The 21877-nt window shown below is 45.5% G+C and overlaps 1 protein-coding gene across 11 annotated transcripts in view; it reads right to left on the reverse strand.

Moving 5' to 3' along the window:
• Positions 1-8122: 8122 nt before the first annotated feature.
• The window catches only part of mlphb (melanophilin b), a 43734-nt gene continuing 29979 nt past the window's right edge, over positions 8123-21877 (reverse strand). For 2 of the 11 annotated variants that reach the window (XM_044132554.1, XM_044132555.1), the window contains 11 exons: positions 19842-19934; positions 18434-18486; positions 18178-18291; positions 17892-18012; positions 17508-17746; positions 14687-14770; positions 13565-13759; positions 13036-13185; positions 12502-12570; positions 8753-8801; positions 8123-8639 (listed from right to left, as the gene is read on the reverse strand). In XM_044132554.1, coding sequence (XP_043988489.1) covers positions 8590-8639; positions 8753-8801; positions 12502-12570; positions 13036-13185; positions 13565-13759; positions 14687-14770; positions 17508-17746; positions 17892-18012; positions 18178-18291; positions 18434-18486; positions 19842-19934 — 1217 coding nt within the window. In that variant the 3' untranslated portion in view covers positions 8123-8589. Of the gene's footprint in view, positions 8640-8752; positions 8802-12501; positions 12571-12994; positions 13186-13564; positions 13760-14686; positions 14771-17507; positions 17747-17891; positions 18013-18177; positions 18292-18433; positions 18487-19841; positions 19935-21877 lie in introns of all 11 variants that reach the window. The other 9 variants (XR_006372203.1, XM_044132562.1, XM_044132563.1 and 6 more) reach the window with 9 other exon arrangements.

Consider the following 21877-nt stretch of genomic DNA (forward strand, 5'->3'; position numbering starts at 1 on the left):
CACCAGGTATAAGTTTACGATAGGTGCCTTTGAATCTCCTGTCCTTAGCTGCCCGCCCTCTCCTTTTTTGACCTGCAGTAAGCGCAAACAAAGGTTTTGCTATGGAGGAGCAATTCGGGATAAAATGTTGATAGTAGAACACCATGCCAAGAAAAGACTTGATTCTTTTAACAGATGGTGTACAACCGTCCTCTTCCATGAGGTCTGAAGTTGACATCCTGGTGATCACCTCTACTTTGCCTGGGTCCACAGACACACCGTTGCCATCAATGACATGCCCAAGGAAACTAACTTGTTTCCGCATCAGATGACACTTTTTGGGAGCCAGCTTAAGATTGTTCTCTCTTAACCTCTGGAAAACCACCTGTAGTCTTGACAAAGCCTCATCCTCTGATGGTGCGAATACAAGCAAGTCATCAAGATAGCACAAGAGCTTAGTGAAGTTCATATCTCCAAATATTCCAATCATCATCCGCATGAATGATGCTGGACTGTTGCAAAGACCTTGCGGCATGCGATTATATTCATACAGTCCAAGGGGAGTCGTAAAAGCCGTGTACTTCTTGTCATCGTCATGCATGGGGATGTTAAAAAACCCTGAGGTGAGGTCCATCGTACTAAATAAGCAGTTTCCTCCAAGCGCAGCCAGACAGTCAGACTGGTGAGGTAAAGGGTGGGCATCCTTTATTGTGCGGGCATTCAGCCACCTGAAGTCATTGCAAAGGCGAAGCCCACCATCTTTCTTCCATACCATCACCAGAGGGGCGGCATATTCACTTGAAGACTTCCTAATGATCCCTTTTTCCTCCATGTCAGTCAGAGCAAGCCTCAACTTCTGATAATGAGCAGGGGAACTCTCCGGTATGGCAGCCGGAATGGCCGATCATCCATCAGCCCGAATCGATGGGAGTATCCATGCACCCTGCCACAATCCAGAGAATCTCTGGAAAATATATCTTGATACTCCATCAACAGCCTAACGAGACGGGACTTGCAATTGTCACTGACCTGACACGGGTCCAGATCAATAGCCTCCAAGCCCACATCACATAAGCTTTCAAGAGAGCCATCATTGTTGCATGTAGCAACCAGATCATTATCTTGCAACGTCTCTGAGCTTCCTGTCTGTTTCTCTGCAGCCATGTGCAGTCCCTGGAAGACATTGAAGTCCTCAACTGCTAAGCATGGTGATACATCAGCCAACTTGCAGTTCCGTTTCAGAGTTAAAGCTTTGTCAGATGGGTTTACTATTGTCATAGGCACCCATCTATCACCCCAAAGTGGTGTGATGAGTCGGCCCACTAGAACACCCCGTGGTATAGCTTTCGAACAGGTGGGCTCTACAAGGACAGTACTTCCGGCGGACATGGGGATATTGGCAGGAAGCTTGCCCCAAACTAGATGTTCATGTCTGGGAAGGAGGGTCACAGCTTGAGTCAACTTCACAGTCCCAATTTTGTCTGGAACCTCAGTACCCCTCCACCCTTCAACATTCGTGAACACCGACAAAAACTGCCCAATCTCTGGGTTAGAGGCAAATTCATGTCGACATGCAATGTCCCAATAGTCCTCACCCCCTTTCAGAACATGAATGATGTGTTTAATAACATTGGAGCCCAAAATGAGATCATCCTGTTGCCCAGGTATGACCAAAGTAGGTACACTACAGGAAACCCCATAGAGCTGCATGTTCAAGTGATAAAATCCTTCAGGCTCAGTCCGCATACCCCCACAGCCCACAAGAATTATGCTTTCTTGGGGATGATGTTTGTCAGGCAAAACTCCAGCAACTCTCAGCTTCTCCACTGCATGCTCACTAATACTGCATGCCATTGAGCCAGTGTCCAGCATGCCATTAAGCTGCACAGAGTGACTGACAATGACAGGGGTGTAAAACAGCTCGCTGAACGCCTGAATCTTATGTGCTGCTTGAATGATGACTTTGGATCCCTTCGGTGCAGCAGCACAACTAGTTTCATAAAGGTCAGCCAAGTCACAGGAGTTGGAGAGGGATTCATGTGCAAAACCCATACCGCCCCTCCCTAGGCATGGGTATTTTAGTTTAACTGTTGGTTTGGCTCAGCAGAACTGCTTTCAGGTTGAAGTCTTCGCTGTGCAGTCTGCTGAGGGCAATCTCTCTTCCAGTGGCCTGGGGACAGACACTTTAAGCAGCGGTTTTCCCGTCTACAGTGACTCAATGTAGAATGATCCTGAGAACCACAAGCCCTGCAAGCTCTCTGTAAAGGCTGAGACACAGCACCTCTGCCACTCTGGGGTCTAGACACCTGGTCATGTTGTAGCACTAACCTGTCCAACAGGCTCACTAGGCTTCTTAGACAGTCACTATCAGTGCCGGCAGTTAGCGGCATAGCAGGTGGAGGGATTCTAGGCTGTCTAGTTGGACCAGCAATGTCTGAAACAGGACTGTCAGTCTTATGCACATGACATTGGGAATGTACCTTGTGCACTGTGGCGGTCTCACTGAGCTGCTGAGTGTGTGGAGCATTCTGCATTTCTTCCCCATCATGTGTTAGTCCAGCCTCTCTTGAATCTCGCCACGACCACTTCTCTGCAGACTTAAATTTGAAGACACTGGCAAGAGGTAGGTCAGGGCAGTGCTTAAGAAACATCATGCTCACTTCATGTTGTGGGTCATCGATCCCACGACCCTGTCTCTTTAAGCATTCATCCGCCACATCCATCATTTTGTTCAACCGTATCCAGTACTCCATGGCATCCTCACTAGGCATCGGCAATGTGTTGTAGAAATCCGCCAGTGCATACTGGAGTAAGTTAGCTCACTGAAGTGCCGTTTCAAGATGTCAAAGACTAAATGAGGGTTTTTGACATGGTCAATAGTCTTATCATTACGTAGTTTGATCCTCACCACATCCCCAGCTTTGCCCATTAGCCTTGCTAATATCTCCTGGGAATGTTCATGAACTGGTACAGCTCTCTTTCTTAAGTACAAAGACATGAGACTCTCCCATTCATGTACTGTGAATTTGTCTGAGCCATCACCTCTAAACATCGGTGGCTCTTTTGCGTCAGAGTGCATAACAAAACTCACATTGGGTGGAACCTCCTCACTTGACAGATTTGAAGCCCCTGCACTACATGGGCTCTCACCAGAAAGGAGCTGAGCTCTAATAGAATCACCCAGTTTCTCAGCCAACTGAGTAATAAGAGAGCCTAGATCTGTATTCTGCTCAACCTGATGGGATTCAGGCCGGCCCAAAAACCGGGTTGAAGTAAGTTGTGGGGTATCAAAAGTAGTATCTCCTCGTCCTGGTGTTCTGGGTTCTGATGTCTGGTTAAGAAACCCCCTCCCCACACCAAATTTGTACGGGCGAGCCACAAGATCTGAGTCCCCACCCTCAACAACATAGGTTTTAGACTCAGCCATGATACTCAAACTGTACACACAGTATTGAATTGTTAAACAAAAGCAAAGAGAATGGTAACCAACCAAAAACAGTAATTGCCACCAAATGGTAACGGATATCTAAAATAAACTCTGAAAAAGTGGCGGGAAAAAAAAAAAAACAGGCTTCCAACAACAAAACCAATGCTTGTGCAATAATAAAGCGAGTTTTACACAAATACTTCAACGGTGTGAAAAGGAAATAACAACAAAGCTTAAACAGCTTCCCTCGGCGAACGAGCTGATGTTCGTTCTCAAATATGATCCAAAAGAAAGGTCACGGCACCATTGTAACCGGTGTATACTACTAGTGTTCTTCACCGATAACCTAGTCTTATACAGTCGGTTAACCTTGATGTGTTCTGCGTTGTGTTCAGATGAAGAAGGGAGTCAGGCCATAGGAGTTGCTGGTTGTTCTTTATTGCAGAGGCCTGCACAAATAGAAATAAAAATGCCCTTTAACATGCAGCTCTTCCATTCACAGGAGTCCAAATTCCCCTCTTCTCAGGCAGCCTAGCGCCAACTGCAAGTAGCACAGTGTTATTTTGCTTGTAAATAAATCCACAATAAAAAAAGGTAGATTTCTTGTAAAATAAAAATAAAAAACTCTGAATCATATGTTTTGTGCCCTAAATACAACCAGCTTAAACATTGTAGAACAGAACAGAACCAAATACACATACCTGCACAAATAGAAATAAAAATGCCCTTTAACATGCAGCTCTTCCATTCACAGGAGTCCAAATTCCCCTAGCAGACAAGCACATGGAGAAACCCTGTGACTAACTAATAACAATATCTTCTCTAACATTTAAGAACAATTTTCTTAACTTGTCAAAAAGAATACTCCTTTGTATGTATTAAAACAAATCACAGCTGCATGTATTTACAATTATTTTACATACTTCATAAAACTCTAGCATAACCAAAAGCAAAGAAAACTTCCTACCTCTTCTCAGGCAGCCTAGCGCCAACTGAAGGTAGTACAGTACTGATGCCATAAGATGCTCTCTTAAAGTGACAGTACAGGTAATAGTGCTTATCTAAATAAGTAAAATAATAAAATTCTTAAAATATGACAAAGAAATAAGATTCTTCATTGTTAATCAGGATTTGGTGAAATTTCAAATATTATAATAATAAAAAAATAAAGCACATTTTCTAAAGTTGTTACACTCAGGAGGAAATATTAATGCAAAGTCCGATCATGACAGGAAGAATTTTAACACCTTCGTACGTATTAATGAATTAAGCAACATTGCGTTAATATTTACTCATGTCAAGTGATCCGAACCTGGGTCCAATTGGAGCAGATTCATCTTCATAATAATCCAGTTTGTGTTCAGAATATAAGATTTAAAACCAACCGCCTCAACTGAGTGTTGAATTCTCCGAGCCTCACCTGAACGCATCATAGACTGCTGGACTCCAGAAGCGTTCAGGGATTCATTTTCAGTGGGAAAGCTCAGCCCCCTTCAGACCTCTGAGCTATTTTTAATGATGACCACTGAGGTCTAAACCAGGACGCAGATTCTTAAAGACAAACACGGCCGGTTCGGCCGCACGGTTCGGAACCGGAACCGGAACCACGTGGACCGGTCACTTCATCATCTAACAGTTCAGAGCTGAATTCACCGTATGGCTCTGAATATCCATAAAACCTCATTATAATTAATTGATTAATGATTAATAATTGATTAATCATTAATTATCTACATTTACCACTAGATGCTTCTTAAAGAACTAAATTGCTTAAATTTTTTTTTTAAAGATTTGTCTCTAGTGGCTTTTTTTTGAAAAAGCAAACAAATGTTTTTAAAGTTGCTTTAATGAAAAAAAGTCGCCATACTTGTCTCTAATTGCTTTATTTAAAGAAGTTGTTTGATTTGTTCCTAGTCCTTAGAAAAATAATTGCTAGTTTATTTTTTGAAAAAAGTCTGGAGTTTCTGAACAGAGACTGAACTAAATATAGCAACAAAGCTAAGTTAGTAGCAGTGCTTCTCTGGTCCTGACCATAGCCCTGCTTAGCACCAATCGTTCCCACGTTTAGCCCCGCCCCTCGGTCTCTCTAGGCCCCGCCCCTCACTGGCTATAAGCCCCTCCCTCTTTAGTGAAAATCGCCAGGGGAGGGGCTAAGCTTTCACCGCGGGCTAGTTACACTTAAAAGTTTCCAGTTCACTGAGAGGACAGAAAAGAGCCACCAGAACCAGAACCAGAACCAGAACCAGAACCAGAAGCAGTAATGAGCAGCAGTCTGCCTCGCTGAGCGGTCAGAAAGGAGAATCACAGACGACCTGAACCAGGAGAACGTTTTGTAGCAACAAACTGTACAAAATCTCACCAAATGTTTTTCGTTCAGTTTCAGGTACAAATATCTGAGTAAACCTGAAATCAGACAAAACTAATTTAGAAGTAACTTTTCAGGGAGAAACAGGAGATTGTTTTCAGTCAGTAGTTCCCTAAAATTAGTAATTAGAAAACAAAGTCTTGATTCCACTGGCAGAGTTTTTAACTTTAAACATTTGAAACGTTTTGTTAGAAGTGAAAAAACCCGGCAGTGGAACTTGAACTGTTTGTAAAATAAATATTAAGGAGTTATTTCCTGATTGTCACTTTGGCCCAGTTCTCCACTGGGTTTCTAAACATGACGAATGCTGCCCCCTGGTGTTCACACGGCGTAGCAGCAGGTGGTTCCGGATCATCTGGACCTCACAGGTTCCCAACATGTGGAGGAGAATCAGAGCAGAACCTTGTGCAGAACCTTCTGGTTCCTCTGGGTCCGGTGGAGCTGCAGCCTGCAGCAGGAAGTGACATCATTTTTATTTCTAATTTTTAAAGGATGGGTTCAGGAACACGTCGCCTGCTGAAACAGGAAATAGAAATCATTTCAGGCCTCTGGGTTCTGGTTCAGGTTCTGGATCAGGATTTATGGGGAAAAGCAGAAATTTACCGTTAAGCTACTGAAACCTGAAGGCAGCAGCAGGTTTGAAAGCTTCACGACGGATTAAAGTTTGACAGGAATTTAATCCAGGATAAAAATGAACATGAATATTCTGGTGAGAGTTGATTTTATTGGTCTGTAATTAAAACGTTTCTTCCTGCAACAAAAAGCTGCTGAATGATTCAGAGCAGAGAAACATGAAGCAGAGGTTCTCAACACGGGGGGCGCGGCCCCCTCAGGGGTCGTACAGGTGCTGAAGTGGGGTCGTGAGATTTCAGATTAATTTGATGTCTTCACAATAAATATTAACATGAAGCCACTTTGTGACAAACTGATAACAAGAAGGAACTGTTATTTAGCATAAAATAAAAAACTTTTAACATAATAAACAGATTTGTTTTTAATAATGTATTTTCAGCAGAAATAAAAATATTTTATTTTTGAACAGATATTAAAAACAAATGTGTTCATTATGTGAAAAGTTCTTCATTTTATGCTAAATAACAGTTTGTTCTCATCATTGGAGGGAAATGGAAACTGAAGGTTTATTTTTCTTACTGTATTTAAATTCTTACATTCAAACAAATAATCATTTAACGAGGAATATGATTAAATTATGTTGGAGGTGAAACAGAACATTAAAGAGTTAATATTTTATCCCAGTAAACTCTAACATGTTCAGTATGGAGAGAAAAGTTAGAAAAATAAAATTAATATTAAAATTTTTCTATAAATCTAGTGTTTGATCTATACTATGTTCCTAAATGCATCATTTAATCTCCAGATTTAACATTGGAAGAAATAATCCAACCTTTCTGCAGACGGTCAGCAGCTGCTCCAGTGTGACCTTCATCACTGCCCCTCAGCTCTTCATCCTCGCCTCCCACCGACTCTCTGAGCAATAGAAATATAAATTAATAAAATGTTGAATATAAACAATTCAAAGGGAATCAGTTCAGTTTGAATTGTTTTTAACTTTTATTTATGAACACATGAACACTTCCATGTGTTCATGTGTTCATGTGTTCATGTGTTCATGTGAACACAGACATGAGAGAAAGAGTTGAGTTCTCATTAAAGACGTTGGAGTGAAATTAGATTAAAATAATTAATTTGAATATTTATAAACAGTTTGCAGATGAAGGTTGATCTGATTTAAAATCAAAATGTAAAACCTTCAACCAGTCGCTCTTTAAAGACACACAGCTCGGCGCAGGTTCTGGTTCTGGTTCAGGTTCTGGTTCTGGTCCAAGTCCAGTTTCTGGTTCTGGTCCAGGGTCTGGTTTTGGTTCTGGTTCTGATGTTCTCCAGTCGGAGCGGTTCTGGAGGGAGACTCTCCGTCCAGAACTCAGAGGAGGAAAGTCAGCATTCATCATCCACTGGAAGCAATATTAGCATCGGCAGCAGGGGGCGCTGCAGGCCTGTTGGGCCACTAGATGGAGCCACTGAGCTGAACTTTACTGAGAACAAACGTAGAATCAATAAAAGATCAATATTTTACCTTTCAATGAAGATCAGTAGAAGGAAACTACTTCCACCACAATGAGAGGAAAGTGAAACTTCAGCTGAGCTCAGAAGAACCGGTACCATCAGAACCCACTCCCAGTGGAACCGACTGATAAAAGAGGAGTAGTGCTGTGGGGTCTTACCCAGAGGAGGCAGAAATAATAATAATAATAATAATAATAATAATAATAATAATAATAATAATAATAATAATAATAATAATAATAATAACAATAACACTAACGATAATAGTAATAATATAATAAAACACTTTATTTCAGGTTGCTGTACAGTTAAAAACCATCATAGAAAAAAATCAACAAATGGCAGAGAGGTGAAATAAAGATCATAAAAAATTCTCATCATCATAAACTAAGAATATACTAATCTAAAATAGTGGCCAGATTGAAACGGTGAGCTGTGATGCAGAGACGCAGCCGCCATCTTGTGAGTGGCGTTTTGGTCGACGCTGTAAACGGCAGCGTGACGCCGACCTGCTGCAGGTTCTGGTTCTACTGATGGAAATAAAGACGACAATAATAAAAACTGTAAAATCCACCAGCAGCGACGTCACGTTGCTATGGTTACCAATTCATTCACGCTTGGTTACGATTAAACCTTCAAACTAAATAAACACAAAGATTTTTTTTTAAAGTCATGGTTACAGGTTGGAACAGTTGATCTCTGCCGCCTCCGTCTCCAGGCGAAGCGATGAAGGTCACATGATGCTCAGCCTCCTCTTCATCAACCCGCTGTCTGCACCGGATCCTGCAACGCGCAGAGACGTCACTGTTACCGAGCTGATGACATCACTTCCTATTTTTAACACAGTTCACCAGACGAGGAAACTAGAAGCAAACACGGCGGGTCGCGGCGCTTACTGCTGGGAAGGTTGTGGGAGAGTCTCCGAGTCCGGACCGGGATCGCCGACTGCAAAAAAAAGAACAAAGGTCAGAGTTCACCCAGAGCCTCTGGCTGAATGGTCCGAGGTTCAGAGCTGCAGCTGGAGGGGAAGAAAGAACTCCAAATTATATGAAGAAAAGTCCATCCATCCATCCATCCATTTTCTAACACCTTGTACCCACTGGGGTCAGGAGGAGCTGCTGGGTGAGAGGGGGGGTCACCTGGACAGGTCACCTGGACAGGTCATAGGACAGGTCACATGGACAGGTCATAGGACAGGTCACATGGACAAGTCACATGGACAGGTCACAGGACAGGTCACAGGACAGGTCACATGGACAGGTCACCTGGACAGGTCATAGGACAGGTCACATGGACAGGTCACATGGACAGGTCACCTGGACAGGTCATAGGACAGGTCACATGGACAGGTCACCTGGACAGGTCATAGGACAGGTCACATGGACAGGTCACCTGGACAGGTCACCTGGACAGGTCACCTGGACAAGTCACATGGACAGGTCACAGGACAGGTCACAGGACAGGTCATAGGACAGGTCACATGGACAGGTCATAGGACAGGTCACATGGACAAGTCACTTGGACAGGTCACAGGACAGGTCACAGGACAGGTCACATGGACAGGTCATAGGACAGGTCACATGGACAAGTCACTTGGACAGGTCACCTGGACAGGTCACCTGGACAGGTCATAGGACAGGTCACATGGACAGGTCACCTGGACAGGTCATAGGACAGGTCACATGGACAGGTCACCTGGACAGGTCATAGGACAGGTCACATGGACAGGTCACCTGGACAGGTCATAGGACAGGTCACATGGACAGGTCATAGGACAGGTCACATGGACAAGTCACTTGGACAGGTCATAGGACAGGTCACATGGACAGGTCATAGGACAGGTCACATGGACAGGTCACCTGGACAAGTCACATGGACAGGTCACAGGACAGGTCACATGGACAGGTCATAGGACAGGTCACATGGACAAGTCACTTGGACAGGTCACAGGACAGGTCACAGGACAGGTCATAGGACAGGTCACATGGACAAGTCACTTGGACAGGTCACAGGACAGGTCACAGGACAGGTCACATGGACAGGTCATAGGACAGGTCACATGGACAAGTCACTTGGACAGGTCATAGGACAGGTCACATGGACAGGTCATAGGACAGGTCACATGGACAAGTCACTTGGACAGGTCACATGGACAGGTCACATGGACAGGTCACCTGGACAGGTCACATGGACAGGTCACTTGGACAGGTCACAGGACAGGTCACATGGACAGGTCATAGGACAGGTCACATGGACAGGTCACTTGGACAGGTCACTTGGACAGGTCATAGGACAGGTCACTGGACAGGTCACATGGACAGGTCACATGGACAGGTCACTTGGACAGGTCACATGGACAGGTCACTGGACAGGTCACAGGACAGGTCACATGGACAGGTCACTTGGACAGGTCATAGGACAGGTCACTGGACAGGTCACAGGACAGGTCACTTGGACAGGTCACATGGACAGGTCACAGGACAGGTCACATGGACAGGTCATAGGACAGGTCACATGGACAGGTCATAGGACAGGTCACTGGACAGGTCATAGGACAGGTCACATGGACAGGTCACAGGACAGGTCACATGGACAGGTCATAGGACAGGTCACTGGACAGGTCATAGGACAGGTCACTGGACAGGTCACATGGACAGGTCACTTGGACAGGTCACAGGACAGGTCACATGGACAGGTCACTTGGACAGGTCACATGGACAGGTCACAAGACAGGTCACTTGGACAGGTCACATGGACAGGTCACTTGGACAGGTCACTTGGACAGGTCACATGGACAGGTCATAGGACAGGTCACTGGACAGGTCACAAGACAGGTCACTTGGACAGGTCACATGGACAGGTCATAGGACAGGTCACTGGACAGGTCACAGGACAGGTCACATGGACAGGTCATAGGACAGGTCACATGGACAGGTCATAGGACAGGTCACATGGACAGGTCACAGGACAGGTCACTTGGACAGGTCACATGGACAGGTCACAGGACAGGTCACATGGACAGGTCATAGGACAGGTCACTGGACAGGTCACAAGACAGGTCACTTGGACAGGTCACATGGACAGGTCACAGGACAGGTCACAAGACAGGTCACTTGGACAGGTCACATGGACAGGTCACTTGGACAGGTCACAGGACAGGTCACATGGACAGGTCACAAGACAGGTCACATGGACAGGTCACAAGACAGGTCACTTGGACAGGTCACATGGACAGGTCATAGGACAGGTCACTGGACAGGTCACAGGACAGGTCACTTGGACAGGTCACATGGACAGGTCATAGGACAGGTCACTGGACAGGTCACAGGACAGGTCACTGGACAGGTCACAGGACAGGTCACTTGGACAGGTCACATGGACAGGTCATAGGACAGGTCACATGGACAGATCACATGGACAGGTCATAGGACAGGTCACATGGACAGGTCATAGGACAGGTCACATGGACAGGTCACAGGACAGGTCACAAGACAGGTCACTTGGACAGGTCACATGGACAGGTCACTTGGACAGGTCACATTGACAGGTCATAGGACAGATCACTGGACAGGTCACAGGACAGGTCACTTGGACAGGTCACATGGACAGGTCATAGGACAGGTCACATGGACAGGTCACAGGACAGGTCACATGGACAGGTCATAGGACAGGTCACTGGACAGGTCATAGGACAGGTCACATGGACAGGTCACAGGACAGGTCACAAGACAGGTCACTTGGACAGGTCACATGGACAGGTCACATGGACAGGTCACTTGGACAGGTCACATGGACAGGTCACATGGACAGGTCACTTGGACAGGTCACAGGACAGGTCACATGGACAGGTCACAGGACAGGTCACAGGACAGGTCACATGGACAGGTCATAGGACAGGTCACTGGACAGGTCACTTGGACAGGTCACATGGACAGGTCACAGGACAGGTCACAGGACAGGTCACATGGACAGGTCATAGGACAGGTCACATGGACAGGTCATAGGACAGGTCACATGGACAGGTCACATGGACAGGTCACATGGACAGGTCACTGGACAGGTCACAGGACAGGTCACATGGACAGGTCACAGGACAGGTCACAGGACAGGTCACTGGACAGGTCACATGGACAGGTCATAGGACAGGTCACATGGACAGGTCATAGGACAGGTCACAGGACAGGTCACAAGACAGGTCACATGGACAGGTCACATGGACAGGTCACATGGACAGGTCACAGGACAGGTCACATGGACAGGTCACATGGACAGGTCACATGGACAGGTCACAGGACAGGTCACAGGACAGGTCACTGGACAGGTCACTTGGACAGGTCACATGGACAGGTCACAGGACAGGTCACAGGACAGGTCACTGGACAGGTCACTTGGACAGGTCACATGGACAGGTCACATGGACAGGTCACAGGACAGGTCACAGGACAGGTCACTTGGACAGGTCACAGGACAGGTCACTGGACAGGTCACTTGGACAGGTCACATGGACAGGTCACAGGACAGGTCACAGGACAGGTCACAGGACAGGTCACCTGGACAGGTACAACTGATTTCAAACACATCAGTAACGTTCTGCTTTTTCTAATCTGATTAGCAGCAAAGACTTTGTGACCTTCAGTGACCTTACCATCCTCCTGCGGTCAACTGGACCTCCAGCGGTGCTCAGTGCAGCGATCCGGTCCTCGATGTAGGAAACCTGAGGAGAAACGGCTTCATTAGTGGATCCGGGTTTAAGCAGAGCTGTGACCTGGTTCTGTCCCAATTCTGACCCATTCTGACACGTTCTGACCCGGTCCTGACTGGTTCTGACCCGGTCCTAACTGGTTCTGACCCGGTCCTGACTGGTTCTGACTGGTTCTTACCTGTTTTTATCTGGTTCTGACCCATTCTGACCCATTCTGACACGTTCTGACCCGGTTTTGACTGGTTCTGACCCATTCTGACACGTTCTGACCCGGTTATGACTGGTTCTGACCCATTCTGACACGTTCTGACCCGGTCCTGACTGGTTCTGACCCATTCTGACCTGGTTCTTACCTGTTTTTATCTGGTTCTGACCCATTCTGACATGTTCTGATCCGGTTCTGACTGGTTCAGACCAGTTTTTATCTGGTTCTGACCTGGTTCTGACCCATTCTGACCCGTTTTGACCCGTTCGGACCTGGCTCTGGGCGCTCTGCACCTCGGCGGCCGCCTGAGCCACTCTGTCCTCCAGCTCCAGCAGTAAGGAGGCGGAGCCTCTGCTGGCGGTTCTGGGCGGCTCCAGCGGGGGGCGCTGCTTGGTGTCGGGGCTCAGTGTGAGACGGCCGGCCTGCAGGAGAAACAGCAGAAACACATCAGGAAACAGTTAAACAGTTCCAGCATTAATAAACTGGATTTTATTTTGTATTTAAAGTTTTTTAATTTCCCTTTTGGATCAATAAAGTTTTTCTGAGCATAAACTTGGGCATAAAACTTTATGCCCAAAGTTTTATGACTTTGGGCATAAAACTTTTTTAAGTGTCTCAATCTGTAATTTTTTCTAAAAACTAAAGGTGAGACAGGAGCTGGTTGGATACTGGGCTGAACTGGTTTTACTGGTGGACCAGCAGAACATTTCACTGCTGCTTTGTTTTCTGTTTTACTGTCAGAGAAACGAGAGGAAACAAACGTCACGACGACGGATGTTCTCCGTCTGGAGCCGATCAAACCTTCAGGTCCTCCTCCAGCCCGGTTCTGGTCCTGGTCCTGGTTCCGCCCGCCTCGTCCTCCTCAGAGCTCAGGCTCTGGTCGCTGATGTTGTGGGTCAGCTGCTGCAGCTTCAGCCGGAGCTGCTGCTCCTCCAGCTCCTCTTCATCCCACTGAGGAAGACGAGGAGGAGACGGACTCTGGGCGGTTCTGATGTCCTGCAGAACCAGAACAGAACCCAGAACCCAGACTCTGGGTTTAACTGATTTTATATCAATAAAAATACAGAATTTGATGATAAATCATCATAAAAATAATTTATAAAATGTGTTTCGGTGACATTCAGCCAACATCTGCACAAACAGCAACAAAATAAAACAAAATACAACTACTTAATTAAATCATATTTATATAAAAATGAAATTTAAAACCTGGAATTATGTAAATTAAAAATAAATTTGGATTAAATAAATTAAATACATTAATAAAATAAATAAATCAATAAAGGAAAATAAAAGTAAATTAAATAAATAAAACATGAAATAACATTAAAAAAATGAATTTAAAGAAAGAAATAATGTAAACTAAAATAACGTAAAGTAAATAAATGAAGTTGAAGCAGCTGGATGCAGAACTGAAGTCACTATTTCATAAAACATAAAGTTTTTATTTTTACACTGAAACACCTGAATTTAACTGTTCGTAATTTCCATTAAGACGAGGCGAGAACTAGACGATTATTAATCTGCAGAGATGTTTTAAATCCAGATGTTTTCTGGATGTGAATCGGATCAGAACCGCAGCAGAGAACCAGAGCAGAACCTTTAGATGTTCTGTTTGAAGTTAAACCAGACGAGTTCAGATCGTTAGAGCTTCAATTTTAGAAAATGTCTCCTGATTAGAGCCGGACAACAAGAACAAGACAACTGCAGCAGTCCGGAGGTCTGAGTGCTGCTCCTGTGAACGGCCACCAGGGGGCAGCGCAGCCACTTCTATCACAATTTAAAACATTTTCCATTCATTTAGAGAAAGTTTCATTACTGTCTCCTCTAACATTTAACAGCCAAACAGGAACCAGCAGTGTGCTGGCATTTATAGCTGCGTACTGATTATATAAAGCCGGTTACCAGGCAACAAGCGTTTACCTTCCTGTTAGCCGGCGTCACTTTCTGCTCCAAGCAGCTCAGCAGCGTCTCAATGGCCGACATTCGCTTGTTCAGGTCACCGATCTGCGGAAAGCAGGACGAAACTTAAAGTTATGCAGGATGAGGAGAATACTGACGTTTCTGTACAGCTTAAACACGCTTACAGAACCCATCAGAACCGGACCGGGAAACCCTGGAGAACCTTCAGGCTGACCTGAACCCATCAAACTAAAAGTTAATCGAAGTTATTATTTTGGACCTAAAGAAGAACGATCTAGAGTTATAGATCTAGAGTTATAGATCTAGAGTTTTAGATCTAGAGTTATAGATCTAGAGTTATAGATCTAGAGTTTTAGATCTAGAGTTTTAGATCTAGAGTCAACACACAGCTTCAGCTGTTCCAGCTGTAAAGTAGACATCAGGCTGACCTCTGACCTCTGACCTGAGCATCCAGAGCCACATAAAGCCGGTTTCAAAGTGTCTCTGATCAGAGAAACGCATCCAGGCGTTTAGAGACGAGACTTTAAATCCTGCTGGTGGGAAATAATCACTGAAGCTTTGGCACCACGACACAATACTGGGTCAAACTGACAGACCAGAACCAGAACCAGAACCAGAACCAGAACCAGAACCAGAACCAGAGCCAGAACCAGAACCAGAGCCAGAACCAGAACCAGAACCAGAACCAGAGCCAGAACCAGAGCCAGAACCAGAACCAGAACCAGAGCCAGAACCAGAACCAGAGCCAGAACCAGAACCAGAACCAGAGCCAGAACCAGAACCAGACATGGAGAAGCAGAATTCAACTCTGGCTCATTTTGAATGTGTGACTACAGTGCAGGGCATTCTGGGTAAATCCAACCAAAGCTAACATGTTAGCCTAGCGCTAGCAGCAGAAATGTCTCCTGGTCTTCAGCCAAACACTAAAGAGAAATCCTCCAACACTAAAATCTGACGCCGCCATCTTGTTTCCATCTGGTGAAGAAGGAAGAACCGCTAACAGCTTCATGTTGTCAATCCAGTAGAACCGGGTCTGCCGGACCAATAGGTGGGAAATAGCCAACGATTCCTCCAGGCCCAGAAACCTCAGACCTGACAGTCGAACTGTAGGTTCAACCGGGTCCAGGTTCTCCTGACTAGTTTAGACCTGCTGAGTCAGTATTTAACCGTCCTGTAATCGGCCTCCTGGTGTTTAGTGTTTGGTTTTTCATGGTTTCTCTCGTTTAGCGTTGCCCTCGTCTGTTTGGGTTTTTCTGGTTTCACATCTCAGGTTTCAACAGAAACGTCTCCGCCGGCGGCCCCTGAAGGTCGTCTGAGGAAACCCTGGAGGCGTCGGCGGCCCAACGCTGCTGCCTGACGGCCACATGTCTGGATGTTTCCCAGCATCCTGTTTGGGTCTCCGCGATGTCAGAATATATCAGCCGAGTCGGTGACCTTCAGGTGACCTTTAAGGCTGCTGTTGACTCCATCTGTGACCCGTGTGCAGCTCGGTTCCCATGGTTACAGCACTGTGTGCATTATTGGGTGTTTGGATGAACCTGAGGGTGTCGTGATGTCAGGCGTTGATCTGTTTCTCATGAGCAGCGCTGACGGGTCGGGTCGGGTCGCTGTGAGCCACAAACAGACGCTGATGTCACGACTCCAGCAGCAGCTGCCTCGTCTTCATCAGAGCGCCGGGCCGCCTGTGATCCAGGTCCAGCTTGTTAACTGTAACACGATGTGGGAAATCTGTTTGCTGATGCAAGTCTTCAAGGAATCCAAACACCTTTAGATGCTCAGTAAACAGCCGACACCTCCGCCTCCGACCAAAACCAGAACCAGAACTCTAAATGAGTATTCGGTCTGTTACCAGTTGGTGGTTAAGCAAAACTGAGAAATGAAGAAATTGATCCAGTTTCTGTTTTAGCGGCTATAAGGAAAACCCACAGATTGTCACTGAGGTGAATGTTGGGTTTTGGGGAGAACGTTCCAGAAACTTCATGTTTTCCTGATTTTTCTGCTCCAGAACCGGACTGGATCCTGTTCGATCACCCAACCGGGTCAAAGCTTCAACCAGACATGAAGCTTGGTGGTATAAAAGTTTAGCTCTGGTTTCCTCTGATCAGATTTCCACAAGATAACTGGAAACCCTAACGCAGCTAGAGCGGAAAGCACTTTCCCAACCGGGTCTTTAGCAGGAGCTAACGCTAAAGTGCTAAATCCAACTATGTTGACAGCCAACATGTGTTGGAAGCAGAACGTTGAAAATGATCAGAGGAAATGGAGCTGCAACGTAAACATCTTCAAAATAAGAGCATGAATATAAACATCTAATTATTTGACAAACTGAACAATCAAAAGCTAAAACCGCAACAAAAATGTTGAACTTAATTTAACTAAATGTTTACAAAACAACCAACTAAATTATCACTTTAGAGTTTATCTGGAAATGAACTTAAGGGAAGCTAAGTGTGCTAAACATTTTTAAAGTTAGAAAAACAGTAAATGACACATTAGCTCTGCTATCAGCAGATTTGTGGATTAAACTTTTAACAGTAAATGAACATAAACGTGTCTGATGTCCCTTCAGTTTCACAGTTTCTTTTGGTTTGTCACATAAGATCGTCGAGGTTCATGGGAAAAACGTGGCAAACATGAAGAGTTCAAAGGTTGTGAAACAGATTTTAAGGTTGAAGGCGTGTCGTCGCTCTGTGGGCTGTGATTATATACGGAGCCTAAACTCTGAAAAACTCACAATGATGAGGAACAACAGCCTGTAAAACCAAACAGGATTTATTGGTGATCAAACTGATCGGCTCCATCTGCTGGAGGAATACTGGACCTGCGGCGCCGCGCCGGCTGAGCTCAGGCTCTCCTGAGACGTGTGGCAGCCGGGGTCCGGGTGGGACAGGTACGCCGGCACCCGGGGGCAAAGGTCGTCCTCGGCCTCGGAGTCGTCCAGGCTGGGCAGGAAGCTGCTGCCGCCCCGCAGGATGATGCTGCCGCTGCCGCAAGACGAGTAGCTGAGCCGGGACACGGAGCGGGACGGGACGGTCCGGGTCTCCGCAAAAACCATTTCATCTGGACACACAGAGGAGTCCTGTCATGACCTTTGACCTGCTGGCTGAGCCTGTAGAGTCTGAAGTGGAGCTCTGCTCTCAAACTGGGACCAAACTGGGTCCAAATGGGTCAAACTGGATTAAACTGGACCAAACTGGGACCTCACCATGCTGACTGTGCATCTCCAGGTCCAGACTCCGGTTGTCCTGCTGGAGGTTCTGGTGGAAATCGTCCTCCATGTCGGCCCCAGCCAGCGTCGGGTCACCGGCGTCCAGAACCCCGGAGACCTGCAGACCATTGAGACTCAGACGTTAGTCTGGGGAAAATGGCCGCCGTTCCTCCTTCAACATGGAGAACAGAAACTTTTTCTCATCATCACAAATTTCAGGTTTGTGATCACAGTGATGATGTGTCACTGGGATCAGCAGCGACATCATCACTGGTGCTGGTACTGGGAGTACTGGTGTCTGATCCGCCACCTGATCGTCCCGAGGCCTGGAGTCTGCAGAGTAATCGAAGCCGAGGACGAAATCCACGGGATCAACAGTCAGCCGCCGTTTGGCCTTCTTCATCATCATCATCATCATCATCATTCAGGATGGAGAAACAGAAAAATATCCAGTTTCAGATTAATGTGGTTCTTCCATCATTAGTGATTATTATCAAACATCAGCAGCACCAAGAACAACCAGGTGAAACGGCCGATACCTGCAGGACCGGAGAGTCAGAAACATCCAGACTGAGATCCTCATAGACACCTGCTGACAGACAGACAGACAGACAGACAGACAGACAGACAGACAGACAGACAGAGAGAGAGACAGAGAGAGACAGAGAGAGAGACAGACAGACAGACAGAGAGAGACAGAGAGAGAGAGAGAGAGACAGACAGAGAGAGAGAGAGAGAGAGAGACAGACAGACAGACAGACATCTTAACTAATTCCGTTCTGTTCCCGACCCGCTGGACTGCAGCAGAACCGCTTTAATATTTAGACCTGAAGGTTCAGCTGGACTTTACTACACAGCTAACTGCTAACAACTAATGACTGATAGCTGCGGCTAACTGCTAACAGCTTAATGAACAATAACTCCTCATCTTTTCATCCAAACATGGAGGAGATTCTCCAGTAGCAGTCAGTGTTCAACAAATCTGAAGAGGCCTCTGACTGAAGACTGCTGCTGTTTAACAGTCTCATGCTAACATGCTAACACATCAGTATTAAGGCAGTGGAGAAGACATTCCACAGGAAGATCCTGGATGACCTCATCAGCTGTTAGCTAGCTCTGCTAATCCACCTCCTTTGCTTTTGCTCTTTAACTGTTTGATCAGAGAGACGTTGGAGTCTGGGAACCGATCCTGCTCTGCATCCATGAAGCCTCCTGTTCAACTGGGGTCAGAGTTCAGGGGTTATTTTAGCGTTCAAGATGCTAATCAGATAGCTCAAAGTTGGAAAAACACCTGGTTGCCATGGTTACATAACAAAGTTTTGTGGTGGTTCTGTGGTTCTCTGCTGATTATGTTTTATTAAATGCTTGTGAACTCTCAGCAAAAGAAGCTGTTTGGAGAACATGCAGAAGATTCTGCAGCAGAACCAGAACCAGAACCAGAACCAGAACATCTCCAGGTTTTGGTATAAAACTCATGTTTCGTCTCTGCCTGGAGAGCTTTTCACCCAGAACTGATCATGACTGCTTGTCCTGCAGCCTCTCTGCGTTGAGCATCGGAACAAACCTGACGGTTTATTTCAGCTCCTCTCAGCCAGAACCAGAGAGAGCAGAAAAATGTTCTGACCCAGGTTCTGATCCAGAATCAGATACAGGATCGGCTCCATCATAAATAAATATGTCCTGTCTCTGGCCCGGTTCTGTTGGACTGGATCAGCCTGGAAAACTCATCTTATCGATGGAAAATATTAGAGAATAAAACTTTCTCTGTTTCTGTTTCTGCAGGAGATTAAATGTGAAGCTCAAACGTTTAATAACAGAAAATATTTATTCCATCTTTCTGCTGTTGCTTCATAACGTTTGATGGACTTGAATAAATTTTGAGTCATAAAGAAAATCAAACTGCATAAACAAATAAACATGAACTCTATGACCATAAATCCTTCCTACCTGGTTGGAAAAGACGAGTTTTAATAAAACCACAGGAGAACATGGACTCACTGTGGTGCTCCGGTTCGCTGCAGGTGTCAAACTCTGGGTGCTCTGGAAGCAGAAACAGGAAGAAACAGGCAGGAACAGGAAGTGAGGTCACAGCCATATTAGCTGTGATTAAACTCACAAATAGAAATTATTAGAAACTTCTTAATAACCTGACAAGTCCTGCAGTAATAAAGAGTAACATCAAGTTTTATTATCCTGACAGATCATCAGGTTAAAGAGTCATTTCTACATGAAGTCATGATGACAACATGAAGCTGTTAGCAGGCTACGCTAACAGCAGGGCTAACAGCAGGACTCCCTCCGAGCTCTGAGGGCCCGGCGGACCGCAGAGCAACACTCCCTGTGTGTGTCTGCGTGTGTGTGTGTGTGTGTGTGTGTGTGTTGAATTTAATCCAGATGGTCACATGAGTCGTAGCATGTGATGCGGAGCCGGTTCTGGTTCTGTTAGCTTTTATGATAGTTTCATAATAATCATCATAAGGCTGCATTCCTCAGAGAACATGAGAACTTTCTGCCTGCTCCTCTTCGCTCCGCTGAGCCCGGCCCACAAATCAGAGACATGTGAGGAAGATTACAAGGCCTGCTGCTGCAGCTCGGCGCAGAGAGCCAGCCGGTGACTCAGCGTCAGCAGGAGTCTCTCTCTGCTGTGGATCAAAACGCTTTCAGCTGTAATAAACCCAGACCCACCAGAACCGGTTAGCATGTTCTGAATGCAGCTTCATGAAACTCGAGTCTCTGAATCTGTTTATCATCTTCATGAAAAACATCATTCCTCTGAGATTAACACTTCTGAACAAAACAAAGAGTTCCCTCAGACTTTATTTCTACTGTTACGACATTTTATATATTTTATTTTAATGAGAAAATCTGTCACTATAAAGAGACACTGAAGCTCCATTTCTATCAAAGTTCTGGAACTAAATTACCTCCATACAAATAAAACCCATCTGATCTGAAACATTCATTACCTTTACAATACTCCATTTATCCACTCTAATTATCAGAATTTGTTGCTCAATAAACACCACAAAGGCATAAATGCGGCTGATGTAACAGAGTTCGTCTACAGGCGTGTTGGACCAGGAGACTCTAGAGCTGCGGGACTCCGGCCGTCCAGGACCAGGACTGACCTCCTCTGACCCGTTAATCCAACCCTGCGACGCCACAGACAACAAGGTTCAAAGGTTTCATATTTAACAGGTGAGGAAAAAGTTTTGATGTATTGAAAAAGTGATCAGTGAGTTAGTTATGCTAGGCTAACTGTTGCTAGCTGCTATTGGCTCCGATAAACCGGACATGCTGCCCAGTTCGGTGTGTTTCGGTTCCTTCAGCACTAAAACAGGACAACCTGCACAGCAAGTCATCAGTAGAGCAGGAGGTTAAATCAGCTAATCAACCGCCGCTGTGTTCAGGTGAAAACATGTGAAAATATATTAATAATGACAATAAAAACATCGAGCCTGACAGCTTAATCTAACAGACTGGATGTTCTGTTTTGTGTGGGAAACGTTCGTTGTTTGGTGTTGATTCCCCTGAAAGGTTTGAACGTATCTCTGCTTTATCTGCTGGTTGAGCTGCTGTCTGTCAGTTGCCATGGCAACAGGTCTGTGTAGAGTAATGCTGACACAGAGCGAGAAAAAGCAGAATACAAACTTTTGAGTTTTAAAATGAACATGAAGTGAAGATTTCTTCCACAGTAATATCTGTGATTCTGGTGTTTTTAGGAGCAAACAGGAAGTGCGAAGGCCACCTGTTGGTTGTTGAGGGCAGAAAGCCTGAGAGTCCGAGAGCTGAAGAGCAGCTGTGGTGAGACGGATGAGAAAAACAGGAAAAATGGAGATTAAATCCCTGTGTCACATCTGGCTTTTCCTGCTGAGTTACTGTTAGAAGACCGAATGTTTTAACCAACAGATGTGTGACAAATTAAAGGATGAAGCTAAAAGCAAAGTAGTTTAATTACAGACTGACTCACTTCTACAGTGATA

This window comes from Gambusia affinis, linkage group LG11 (genome assembly GCF_019740435.1).
Source record: "Gambusia affinis linkage group LG11, SWU_Gaff_1.0, whole genome shotgun sequence".
NCBI classification, from domain to species: domain Eukaryota; kingdom Metazoa; phylum Chordata; class Actinopteri; order Cyprinodontiformes; family Poeciliidae; genus Gambusia; species Gambusia affinis.